At 38.7% G+C, this 14,146-nt stretch overlaps 1 protein-coding gene across 7 annotated transcripts in view; it reads right to left on the bottom strand.

Annotated features, from left to right (window-relative positions):
- Positions 1 to 14,146, bottom strand: part of PTPRM (protein tyrosine phosphatase receptor type M) — a 490,017-nt gene that overhangs the window by 81,765 nt on the left and 394,106 nt on the right. For all 7 annotated transcript variants that reach the window (XM_072152202.1, XM_072152207.1, XM_072152203.1 and 4 more), the window contains one exon: positions 10,766 to 10,950. In XM_072152202.1, the coding sequence (XP_072008303.1) occupies positions 10,766 to 10,950 (185 nt within the window). The remainder of the gene's footprint in view (positions 1 to 10,765; positions 10,951 to 14,146) is intronic.

The raw sequence follows: 14,146 nt of genomic DNA, 5'->3' as shown, positions 1-14,146 counted from the left end.
ATATAACTTATTATTACGCAAAAAATTTCAAATATTTACTGAAAGTGGACAACCACTTTAAGTAGTTATAACCCACAATATAGTAATTTTTTAAATAATAAATAATTTCAATTCCTTACTACTGATCCATGTTATCAACATCTTTAACCCCCAGCGACCAGTTGGTCTCAACAATGTACGGCAGTGATGTAGTATTATATGCTGACCATTCCAATTAATGGTTGAGCATGGGCTGTTTCTTAAAGGACATCTACCACCAGGATGAAGGGTTGTAAACCAAGCACACTGACATACTGATGTGCGCCCCCTCTGGCAGCATCTACTCTTCTTTTAGGTTTATTTGCCCTGGTTTTTTTAAAAAAAAGCCTTATAAAATTATGCAAATGAACCCAAGGGGCTCCAGGTTCCATAGGTGTTAATGGAGCCTGGAGCCTCTCAGTTCCATTTGCATAATTTTTAAAGCCCTTTTTTTGTAAAATCAAGGGTATAGGAAGCTTAAAGAAGAGTTGCTCCTGCATGCACCAGTATGACAGTGTGCTTGGTAAGAACACCTGACTTACAGATGACCCCTAGTTACTAACTGACCTCTGAATGTTGGTAATTTGTTGTATTTTATACTTAGGCTGCAATAAGCTGCTATATCAGTTATCAGAGGTGTCTGTAATTAAGATTTATTGTAATTCCTGGTTCTTATTACAACCCAACATTTTAAAAATCCAATTGTCACACAGACCAAAAACATTTTGGCTGGAGTTACAATTATAAAATATACAGTTCCTAAATACATACACATTCAACTTAAGAACAAACCTACAGAATCTATCCTGTATGTAACTCGGGGACTGCCTGTATTTTATGTCCTAATAAGGCATATGGAAGTAAGTTTTAGCTCGCCCTGTTAGTTATACTCTGATTTATTGCTTTTGTCCCTATGAGTGTTGGAAACTTGGAGACATCTTAGTAGATTGATAATATACATTTTATTTTTTAGTTTACTTTGATACTACCCCATTGATATGAACAAAAAAGTTATATCCTGTATCACTAACCAAGTATATAAAATAAAAGAATAATTACTCTTTCATTTTCCGTGAATTATATTTGTAGAACAATTCAGGGCAATAACCAGAGACTGTCTTTTTTTCCCAAGTAAACAGACAAGAATTATAGTTTGCCCACAAAATTGGCAATGAACTTGAATACTTAATTATTCAAATGACATAAATACTATCTATATGAAAATAAAGGCTGTATTTATAATTAACAACGGGTGCATTATAATTACATTGAAAATCATTTGCATAATTTAAGCTGCTACAAATCGAAGAAAGGTTTTTCATGTCCACTTACTGGCAAATAATAAAATATAAAAGGATTGAAGAGGTTATTTAGAGTAAAGTGATGAATATTTTGTCCCTGAGATACCATTTCACTGCTCATTACAGTACAACGTTAGAATGAAAATCATCAGATAAAAAATAAATAAACTAACACTGATGTTGGTCTTGTATGAAAAGCTGGAACGTTTTATAAAACATCTAAAAAGCATTATCAATATTAATATATATCATAGTATAAACTACAGGACAAAAATATGTTGTAAACTTAAAGGGAACCTGTCACCAGATTAACTAATAACAGGTTCCAATTTCACTGTACTAACTATTGCCCACACAGTTTTCAGCTACAAAATGCATAGCTCCCATTCTCAGAAAATGAAATTGGTAATCCGACCTGGCACCCTACCAAAATGTCCCCAGGGCATGTGTTTTTCTGTTACTTACTGTGTGACTCAGCCCATGTCGCTGGCATCTTACTCTTCCCCCCTTCCCTTTGGGAGAGCAGTGGATGGCATCAACCGAAGGGAGAGATGAGGAAGGTGGCAGAGACTTGGGGTACGTCACACGGTGACTCACATGAATAACACACGCCAGAAATAATGACGCCAGGGACCCCAAGTCTCTGCCATCTTCCTCATCTCTTCCTCTGCCAATGGGACGAATCTCCTAGTGGAGCATCAATGGCTATAAGTTTCTACACTCCTGCAAGGCGGCCTTAATTGGTAACGTCTCCGTAAGGGAGAACTCTTTCTCCCTGATCCAAGTCAAAATCCTCTCACTCTAAACCAGTACACGGTACTGAAGAGTTGAACCAGCCCTGTCTACAGTTGGGAAACAGTTCTACATATACTGGTTTGGCTTAAAAGTCATGCTTGATGGTAAAGGGAGCTGCCTTACAAAGTAATAAAAGTGGCGTGGTTTTCCTTGTCCCTTCCTGGAAAATACTTTTGCATATTTCCCAGAATGCCCCATTGAAGTATCAATGAGCCTCCATATGCCTGCAAGGTAGCCTTAATTGGCAACATCTCCATTAGGAGAACGTGTACTCCCTTCCTTAGCCCAACAGACAACATACACACGTGACTTCACTTCAATCAATCTCCAACCACAGCAAGGAGAAACAGAGGTTTGGGACTAATAAATCAGGGGTTGCTGGCATTACATACTCTGTGAAAAGGCGATAAATTTAATTTGTGAGAAAACTTCTTTAACGTAATGTGGATTGATGGGAGATTGCAGAACCAGTGTAGGCAATTACTATGGTGAAAATATTATTATTGTGGGTTGTAAAGCACCAAGACTCAAACAGGAGAACAGAAATACCCCCACTACAAAACCCACATCCTTACCATCAGCAAGTATTAGAGATGTACCAAAATCATAGTATAATACAAGCTTTATCTTAAGGTGGGGAGCGTTAATTTTCGCTGAATTGTATGTACCCCTGTTTTTTTAATTACCTTTATGATTGAAAAACTTGTATTATACTATGATTTTGGTGCATCTCTAATACTTACTAATGGTAGTGGTCGCTTGTATTTCTGTAATAACAGAATACAGGCAGTCCCCGGGTTACGTACACGATAGGTTCCATAGGTTTGTACTTAAGTTGAATTTGTATCTAAGTAGGAACTGTATATTTTATAATTGTAGTCCCTGCCAAAAATTTTTTTTTGGCCCAGTGACAATTGGAGTTTCTAAATTTTTTGCTGTATCGGGACCAAAGATTATCAATAAAGCTTCATTACAGACACCTTACAGCTGATCATTGCAGTCTGGGACTATAGTAAAGCATTCAGAAAGCTTCACCAGAGGTCACAGTGGGAGAGGGGTCCGTCTGTAACTAGGGGTCGTCTGTAAGTCGGGTGTCCTTAAGTAGGGGATCGCCTGTATTGGTCTTATTCGGTATCCCTGGTTTTTCCGTTTGCTTATGCATTTGGATTCTGCTGTCTTGCTCCATCACATTGAAGGCATAATGAACATATTTCTCTCCGGTGGACAGTTTGGACTCATATTCATTATGTTAGTACATTTTACCCAGGGGTAAATTCTGGAAAGATTCTCCATAATTACATTTATTCTTATGCTTCATATATTACATAGCTTCAAATATATGTAAAATTTTAATTTTTAAAAGTATATACCGTATATACTCGAGTATAAGCCGACCCGAGTATAAGCCGAGACCCCTAATTTTACCACCAAAACTGGGAAAACCTATCGACTCGAGTATAAGCCGAGGGTGGGAAATGCATTGTACACAGACCCCCGCAGTATATAGCCAGCCAGCCCCCTATAATATACAGCCTGCCCCCTGCAGTATACAGCCTGCCCAGCTTGCCCCCAGTAGTATACAGCCAGCCCAGCCTGCCCCCAGTAGTATACAGCCTGCCCCAGCCTGGGCCCAGTAGTATACAGCCTGCCCCCAGTAGTATGCAGCCACCCCAGCCTGCCCCAGTTGTATACAGCGTGCCCCCAGTAGTTTGCAGCGTGCCCCCAGTAGTATACAGCGTGCCCCCTGTAGTATATAGCCAACCCAGCCTTCCCCCAGTAGTATACAGCCACCGCAGCCTGCCCCCAGTAGTATACAGCCACCCCAGCGTCCCCCCAGTAGTATACAGCCACATCAGCCTGCCCCCAGTAGTATACAGCGTGCCCCCTGGTAGTATACAGTGTGCCCCCAGTAGTATACAGTCAGCCCAGAATTTTTAAAAAAATTATATACTCACCCTCCGGGGAGCGCTGCTCCCCCGATGTCATCGCGGCACATCTTCTGGCTTCCCGGCTCCTCTTCTTGCTTCAGCACCCGTCTTCTGTCTTCTTTAACATCGCGCTGGGTGCTGCCCAGCACGCTGTTAAAGAAGACAGAAGAGGGGTGCTGAAGCAAGAAGAGGAGCCAAGAAGCCAGAAGAGGAGCCGCGATGACATTGGGGGAGCAGCCCTGCGCATCCGGGCCACCGGAGGGTGAGTATATAAGTTTATTATTTTTTAAGTCCATTTTTTATTATTTTTTACTCGTATTGACTCGTGTATAAGCCGAGGGGACGTTTTTCAGCATATTTTTTGTGCTGAAAAACTCGGCTTATACACGAGTATATACGGTGCATGCTGATCATACTAAAAAAGATGTATCTGGGGCACATATATCAAACTTTTGGCTTGCCTTTTTCTTACATTTTTAAGACTTCTCATGGTGCTTGTGCTCATTTGTGCCTTTCTTGCACCTAAGACAGCCTCCATTCAAAAAAGTTCTATGAGTTATCATCTGAACCGAGATGTGAAAGTTGGAAATTTTTTAAAAAGTCACAAAAAAGTCACAAATTAACTAAAGACCAAACTCCCCATGTATCACTAAGGAAAAACCGCTAAGATACATCTGACCAGCAGAAAAGCCAAGAAAAATCCTAAAAAACAGACAGACAAAGCCAGACCTCATGTGCCCACTTGGAAGATAAGAACAGCTATATATTTTTTTTATTTTTACCTGAATGTATACAGTACATTTTTTACATTATGTGACCATATTGTTTTCACATAAATAATTTGTAATAGTAATTAGACTATTAAGTGAAGCGATTATTCATGGAATAATATACATATTTAACTTATTAGCTTTGACTTTGAAAGGATATCCCTATATTAACAGGGCATACAAATAAGGCAGAGTATTGAGAAACGTATGCCATTGAATGTGGATGTACTGTCTAAACTAGAGAAAGTGGCAGCATGCCAACCGATCTGTTATTATGTGTAAGAGAGTAATAGCAGCCAAATCAATTACTAAGTGCATACAAAGATCAGTAGTGACAGAGAGTACAAATGGCTTAAAATTATTAACATAAATGAGAGTGGTGGGGAGCAGGGTGGATGGGGGGGGGGGGGGTTGTGCACGTATTGTCTAAAGGCTATGGATGAAATCTCCGCCAGTCTGCTTTCCAGCACTTATATTGTTATCAAATAAATTTTGCAGGCAGAACCAGAGGGGGACATATTAATCATTCCATAAAGATAGTAGAAAAATGAGAGCAGGTAAAAGGCTAGTTTACACCATCCCTCCTTTTGACAATACGCAAGAATGTCTGCATTCATAATAGTTGTTGGATCATAAAGGCCAGGACCGCTCATCACAGGTCTGCTCATGTACCTCCAAATATGGTAGGCCAAAAGAGGCATGTTTAAACTGAGGGTTAACCACTCTGCGGCACATAGAAACATGACACAGAAGAATGCATGGATGAGATACTCGGGAAGCACAAGAGGATTGAGGGTGTTACACTGGTCTATAGGATTCTTGTAGTCTGTCTTCAATTCATCAAATGCGATTATATGCCAAATAGCGAAGAATATGAGGGGGGGACATATTAAGACTGGCGCACTAAGCGCCATTCTTAAAGGGATTGACCACTTTTCAATAAACGTGTTCCATTATGTATTTGTACCTTTGCCTCCTTTGAAAGCTTTAGTCTTTTCCTTCTCTCACCATGCTCCTCTCTGCATAAATACAGCTTTCTCTCTCTCACAGTTCCAGCCCTTCTTCATGGCATCTCTTAATGTGTCTCTCTTTTCACTGTCCGCCCTTACTGACAGACACAGGAAAAGGGGAGGGGGAGCAGGATGATTTATATCTCTACTGCTGCACCCCCTCCTATTCATCAATGCTCACAAATGTAAACAAAGAATCACGGAAAGTCTGCAGACAGCAAAAATGTCAGTATCAGAAATGCTAAATCATCTGGGACTCAGGGATTATTATTAGGGTAAAGGCACATGGGCAATTCGTGTAAAAGAGTGGCTAATCCTTTACATTCTGCTACTGTGTTTGAAAATAGTATATATGGTTTTTAATTATTTTTAAGACACCTGGCTGCCACATTGAAAAAGCAGCCAAAAACACTAAAATGGCAGGTGTGAAACAAATCCTAGGTTGTTTTGTGTAATATTATAAGGCCAGCGGCACAAGAGTGAACTGTGAAACAAGGAATAAATAAAGTTTCAGGGATATAAAAAATAGATAATAAGTAATACAGATTGATTTGGTAAGAGCTGGACAAATATGTGTGACATGATATGATCAGCGTCTGGGAGAAAATTTAATTTTATAATATTGCATCACAAAAGGGTTATCTTATATTTGTCTTTTTATGACCTTTGTTGTATTATAAACTGCAGCCTTTTGTAAGGATGTTGTAATAATGTACTAACTTGGTTTCTGTATTTACCCCTTAAAAACAAGACCCTTTTTCATTTTTCATCTATAACTTTTTCATACTTCGGTGCACGGAGCTGTGTGACAGCGCATTTTTTGTGAAACGTAAGTGTGAAATGTAATTTTTTTTGTGAGATGAGATGACATATTCATTGCTACCATTTTGAGAACTGTATGGCCTTTTGATCACTTTTTATAAAAATTTTTAAATATGGCAAAATGGCGAAAAAGTGCCTTTTTGGTCTTTTGGGCTGTATTTTCATTACAGGGTTAGACGACAGGAATAACTTATTATATTTTGATACTTCGGACATTTTGGGACACAGCGACACCTAAAATGTTTAGGAATTTTTCCGTTTATTTTTAATATCTTTTTAAAATATTTTAATATGAATGTTTTGTGGTTTTTTTTCATGATCAGAAAACATACAGCCTTGATTCTTACAAAGACCTGAAGCTTTCATGAAGACCGATCGTCACTCTACAATGACATCACAGGCAGCAAGTTGGTGGCGCCCATTAGTTAACATCTGCATTGCGCTATTTTTGGGTATTACACCCACCTTGTATGGAGAGAGCTCATACCATAACCCCTCTCCATAAACCCACAGCCTATGTGTGACATACTAATTCATCACATGTAAGCATGTATTCTGTAGAGATAAGTGGATGTGTGGGCTCTGTTTGGTTTTGGGTACCGAACCAAAATACTCACCCCTACTGGAAACAGCTGCAATTGATGCTGGCAACAACCGCAGATGTTAGCCCATTAAATGCCACTGACAAAGCAGCCACCGGCATTTGAATGCTGATGGCTTGCATCCTCAAGTGTTGTCTATCCCCTATGATGTCATAGGGAGTAATGATCTTTGGGCTTTACATAAGAGTGTAATACATATTGAAAGGCACTACTGTAGGGTCCTTGTACAAAAAACATCACATTCCAATGACCAACACATTGTTCAGTTTTACATTGGGGTGCCTGCCAGTCATCACAGAAACTTTTCAGGTGTTTTATAGTTTTAAATAATATTTTTCTGTTGCAAACTTATTTTATGAAGCTGACTGAAGATGGAAAAACATAAAATCAAATTAAAAAAAACAGCACCATACCAAATAGAAACTGCATTTTCCATTTCTGACACAGTTTTCCCTTTGACAGTTGTCTCTCTGATCCTACCTTATCTCTATTCTGCTACAATAGTGCACATAAGATCAAATGCAAGGAAGCAAAAGTAAATCATTTATTCTGTAAAAGCCTGGGGCTTAATTCATTAGTGCTTAGAAATATCTCCTTAGATTCAGACCTGTTCCCATAAAGAATGGTAATGGAACAGGTGTTTAAAGCTCACTTGTAATGAACACTTAAATTATTGAGCAAAAATGAAATATCACAACGAAAACTAGAGCTGCAAAAAGAAGCAAAGGAACCAATTTGTCATTCATTCAAAATGTAGGAAATGGGGTTTGGAAAATAAGTGCAATGAAACTTTTGTTTTATTACAAATCCATTGTGTGGCTGTGTTGAAGTGTTCTAAATAAAATTAAAATATTGATCACAGTTTTCCTGGAAGTGGAACCAGAGAGGATTGCCTAAGGCTCCACAGACAGTATGTAAGGGAAAAGTGCACGAGAACATTTCATGTCAGATATTTCACCCTTATCTTGGAAACAATGGGGCACTACAGGGTCTCTATGTATAAGTGTGGGGAGCTGTGTGACTCCCTATTATAGCTTTTAATATGGTACAGAGAATTATTTAATTTCTGTTGGATTTGACAGAAAAAAAACTCTACATAATACTCCATAATAAATCAAAGAATAATGTCATTACTGTTGGATTTGACAATAAAAAAAACTCCATAAGACACATAAACATAAACTTATAAAACTCTTTGCGTGACCTACAGCTCTACACAATTCAGGAGTTTTACATAAAATGGCCATGTGCATAAAGCTATATTTGATACATTTTATTATTAAATGTAACATTAGCCATTCCTAGCCCTTTATCCTTTTCTGGTAGTTGTCTCAGGTCCTATTTGTAAGCTTGAAGGTGTAATTTGTTCTCACTATCTCTAGTTGTCTGTGAAGTTGAGGATGGGTGTTGGATCATTTCACATTACAAACAACCTATACAGGATGTCAATTTATTTGCCGTAAAACATTTGCTTTTCTGTATTAGATGTATTTATATCTTCTGTCTATCTCTAAAAAAGACCTGTCACGCTAAATAATTCCCTTAGCCCTACCCCAGTAAAAGCCATGTTAAACAATGCACTACGTAGCCTCCCGAACGCCGGACCAAGCTTACGGCGGTCCGGCGTATTTCTGAGGGGGCAGTCCGATGAGGCGGTGACTGCCACATGAAGCCTGGCAGTCACAGCCAGCATATGGTTACGGACGGGCGGTCTGCGGGAGAAGCTACACAGAGGGGAGTGCCTCACACCGCCCCCTCATGAATACGCCGGACTGCTGTCTGTTTGGTCCGACGTTCTGGGGCTAAACAGTGCAGTGTTTTCTAGCTTTATCTCTATGTTCCGATAAAGCTAACGATTTAACACTGCTATAACTGGGGTAGAGCTAGGGACTTACTTTAGTAAGCAGCTTCTAGAAGGATTATTTATAGTGACAGGTCTTCTTTAAGCATACTTAAAGAACCTTCAAAAAAAAAAATCTCCAATAGATGCACATTTTAACCCTGTCACTGTCTTTTTTCGATTCTGAGTGTCCACTTTTGGCTTCCCATCTTCAAAGATCCACTTCAAAATTTTTGCATTTTTCTGTATACAGAGGTTTATGAGGGCTTGCTTTCTACTTAAAAATTGTAGTTCCCAAAGATAGTATTTAATATTCCATGCCAAAATAATAATTCCTTATTTATATAGCGCATACAGATTATGCAGCGCTGCACAATTCCCTGTCCCCAATGGGGCTCACAATCTAATCAACCTACCAGTATGTTTTTTGGTGTGTGGGAGGAAAGCGCAGGACCCCTAGGAAACCCACGCAAACACAGAGAGTACATAAGAACAGTGGGTGGGTGGGTCTTGAACCCATGACCCCAGCGCTGCAAGGCTGTAGTGCTACCCACAGAGACACTGTGCTGCCCAAAGTACTGGGTAGCTTGTACATTCTAAATTCAGAGAAGTCGTAGAATTGCACATTTGCACTTTTTTTTCCGACTTTCACTTTAAGCTCCAAATGTCACCTCCTCTTTATTCGTTGGGTTGGAACGATCACAGGAATACCAAATTTCTATAGGTTTATATAGGGTACCTCTGGGGTACTTTAACTATGATAATATGATATGGTTCCTACCATAGAATCTTTATTTTATATGGTGAATTTACTGATTATCTGTCCTCAATGTGCCACCATAACAGGTCTACTTAAATGACAATGCCTGGAGTCATGTACAGGCCACAAAACCCGCCAAGATGGCGCACCAGGCGTGACACAGAATGTTAAATGTCTGCGGTGGCATTGAAATGGTCTACACGCATGTTGGGTATTTGCTGCATTATAAAGCAAACACCTATCAATAACATGCGTGTCGACCCGGTCTTATGAAGAGGTTTCATGTGTCTAAGTCACAAACAAATGCACTTGTACGCAACACCTGAAAGCCCCAGGTATATCAGACTACCATAGCAGAGTGAGCACTATGAGAAGCCGGTGGTCATTTTTACAGAAATGAAGAGGGGATTAAAAAAGAAAGAACTACCCCCACAAATATTGAAGGTCACTTAACTGTTCCTGCACCAACTACCAAACAGTGACCTGTAAATCTGTGACGTAAAACTCTATTTACATATACCTGAACCTAAGTTTACTAAATGGATAACTAAAGTCACATGTTCATCTTAAAACAGGAAGATTCTTCAAAAAGGTTGTGTCCGAGGACATAATCAATATAATGTGAGCTGCCTACCTAGCAAATAAACATTTAACAATGAGAGAATTCAGACTTCACACATCCTCAAAGTTCATATCCTGTCAGCTGGAGAGGAGATGAAAGGCAACGATGTCAACTCTTCAAACCTGTTATGTAGCTATCTAGTTGAACTTAAAATATTAATAATGAATGTTCAAAATAAAATATTGAAAGTTCTTTTTGGAAATTACAGAAGATGAAACAGGCATTTGAAGTTTCTGCTGCATTATACCTTACTATGGCATCTCCTGCCATGGCACTGTGCTTGAGTTTTATACTTACTTCATATTCTTCTTTGAATCCGTAGCCTTCAGCACACTTCATCTGTGTGATGTGCTGCAGCAAGTCAGCTACCCGAATAGCTGGGTGAAGCTGGCCTGTTTGATAGGGAACATCAGCTGTCTCCCGTTTCTTGTATGTATGGGATTGGGCCAAACTGCTTGTCTCACTGTTGGTGTGGTTTTCATCTATAAATAGAAAGAAATAAAAAATGACTGGTTGGTATATTCCAATTATGTAACTAACCCCCTAATATAAACAAGGCTTTCTTGGTGGAAATGAAATTATGAAAGTAAATATGGTAGAACGTTATGAGAAAAATATATAGCATGTATCATACAGTTGGAAATATTATGCATTCATTTTTAATGAAAAAAACACGTCATTAAAATCCTTCCATAGTAAACAAGATTGGGCTGGACAAAGAATTACAATAATAAGAAAGTAATCACAATATATCATGTACCTAAGGGACAATATGAAACACAATGGTTGCACTCTCGGCATGGCTGACATACATTACGAAGTGGATTTGGAGTTTACATTCATTCTCATGCAACTAACAAGGACAGGAAGTATTCCAAGGTCATTGGACAACAAAAGAAACCAAACTCAGACACAAACCAACATAAAAAAAGAATTTGTGGTAGAACAAAGACGTGGAAGGCTCCCACAAAAAACTTATCCAGTTTTGGAAGAATATGTAAAGTGCAGACATGGCATCATCAACCAACACTGGAAAAGTTTACCAACCTCCCCATTCATGTTTCTTCAGAGGGTGAGAAGGGCGACTTACCATTAATTGGCACTTTAAAGAAGATACATATCAGGAGGGAAAAGAGCAGGAAAGAAATGAGACAGGGCATAAGCAATTAAAATGTATTCAGCATCAACAGTCTGGCTCCTGACAGTGGGCAAAATAAAATAAAGAGGAAGGGTATAAGGCCAAAAAATAAAGCCACACAATAGAAGGACCAGGTAAAGGGGTAGCTAAAAATGTTGATGTCATACACCTAGAATGAATATAGATCTATAACATTCCATATGGCCTTCTCATTTCTTAAAGTTTTACATATATGTAACCATTTGGTTAACACATATTTATTTAGGGGTGATCTACTATTAACAGTGCAGCAAATTGGTCCTTTGTTATATTTGAAGTCAAAATGTCACTTGTCCCTGCACAGTGTTTTGTTGTTAAGGGCATAATAATAAGATCACAATCAGTATTTTCAAGGAATTGAAACTCTAGTATGAAGTATCCAAAAATTAATGCATTCATGCATGTGCAAGATGGAGGTAAAGTTCTATGCAGGGAAACTAAATTAAGTTCAGATACTCTGAGACAGTCTAGTACATGCCTAAAAATAAGATACGACACAAAGGACAAAAAATCAACGTCATTTAATTTGTTTATTTTTAATTGTCAAATAATCCATCAAATTTTTGTATCACAGCAAATCCAACCTAACTCCATATCCTCATGAGATTCTGGTCCAGTCCTGGTTTTCAAACTCCCATTCTGGTCCTGGTATTCCAGATTTTCTACAGAAAATTAAAAATGCCATGACCAGAATGCATCGAAAAGACAGAACATTTTGAAACACAAAATCAGTAACAGAAAATGAATCCAACCCCCCATCCCCCAACAAAGCCTTTCGTACAAAATGTAACACTGAAGATATTTAATATTAAAAAATATATGTATATGTACAATTTTATAATGCATAAAAATCATTTCTTATATTAGGAACTACATATCATGCAACATCTTTAATAATAGTCTCAAAGCAGCACATATAGTTTGAAGCTTTTACAATTGTATTATACACTATAATGGGAAATAAAGGTAGAATAACTACAGTGCTCTTTTCCTTCATTGAAAACATGATTAAATAAGTTGCAAACTCTATTTACAGATGCGTTTAGTCCACTTGTAACCACTCTTTATACTCTATAATTTGCATCTTTTGTTAGCAGATATTTGTTTTCTATACTTTGGAGATGTTTTTCTGCTATGAAGAGAAAAACTACAGTAGCTACAGGGTTTTTGATTTGTGTGATGGTATATGAAAAGAGAACATTTCATTTTTGGTATAAAAATCTGCAACTCTACTTATGTTTGTATTTGTTGAGAAACATGTAATCCATTGTCTGTCTCATCGCAAGCCTTGGCCATGTGGCATTGACCTGGAGTTGAGAGGAGATAGAAAGGGAAGGACAGATAGTCCCCTCTGCCTCCAAACAGGCCCGGCCTCTATTAATTTAGTGCTATATACATTCTAAGACAAGTTGCCCACAAACAAGTCTAAAATCAAGCGTTTTTAACCAGTGAAAATCATTCAATTCTGATGAGGTCGGACTTCAATCCTCATGCCTATCCATTTTTGCAGTTCTAGTATGAACTGAGTTGTGTCAAATTTTCACAGCTCTGTTTAACTTCCTCTTTGTTCAGCATCTCCTATCAACACATGAAAAACTGATTGTACTAGGATGACATCTGAGTTTTCTTCCATGCACCCACCAACTTCAATGGACAAGTTTCACACATTAAGGGAAACCCACCAGCAGGAATCTACTTATTAAAATAGATCTGATTGTAGGTTTCTACTAACATCCTAAGCCCTAAACTACCTTTCCCTAATTCTAAAACACTTTATAACCTGAACTATGCTATACATAACTAATACGCTCATTTTTAGAAGAGGCTACTTGGGTGTGGAGTAGCCCTACCGGGGTATGACTACTCCACGTCCTAGTAGCCTCTGCCAGCCATCCGGCCTGCAACCTCCTTCTCACCGATGGCTTCTTTAGGTTCTGCACATGCTCAGTAAACCATCCTGTGACGGCAGCTGCAATGATATACGCATGTGCAGTAACCACTCTAGTGCCGGCGGCTGCCATGATATGTGCATTCGCTCTGCAGCCTGCAGAGAAGGAGCGTGCCTAGCAATGCTGAGGACCTGCAGGTAGGTGGGATGGCAAAGGCTACCGGGCAAGGAGCAGCCTTTGCCCAGAGAGGCTACTCCACACCCCGTTAGCCCCTACCAAAAATTTACATATTCATTATATAAAGTGTAGTTCAGGTTAGAAAGTGTTATAGAATTAGCAAAAATGAAGTTTAGGGCTTAGCATGTTAGTACAAACCTACTGTCTACCTATCTTAATAGGTAGATTCCTGTTGGTAGGTCTCCTTCAATATGACTTGCTTATCCAAAATGTATAAATCCATAGCCCATCTCCTCAACCCATCTTGCTAATTGAATGTTAATTTTAATTCACAGTAGGCAAATTTGGCTCCATAATCAATGATCAACATATAATATAACATCTACATAGTAGAAGTTGAAGAAAACACATACAGCATTTGGTACAGTATCAGTG

The sequence above is a fragment of the Engystomops pustulosus genome, chromosome 5 (assembly GCF_040894005.1).
Source record: "Engystomops pustulosus chromosome 5, aEngPut4.maternal, whole genome shotgun sequence".
NCBI classification, from domain to species: Eukaryota; Metazoa; Chordata; class Amphibia; order Anura; family Leptodactylidae; genus Engystomops; species Engystomops pustulosus.
The sequence above is the reverse complement of the archived record's forward strand: the minus strand, read 5'-3'. Positions and strand labels throughout refer to the sequence as shown.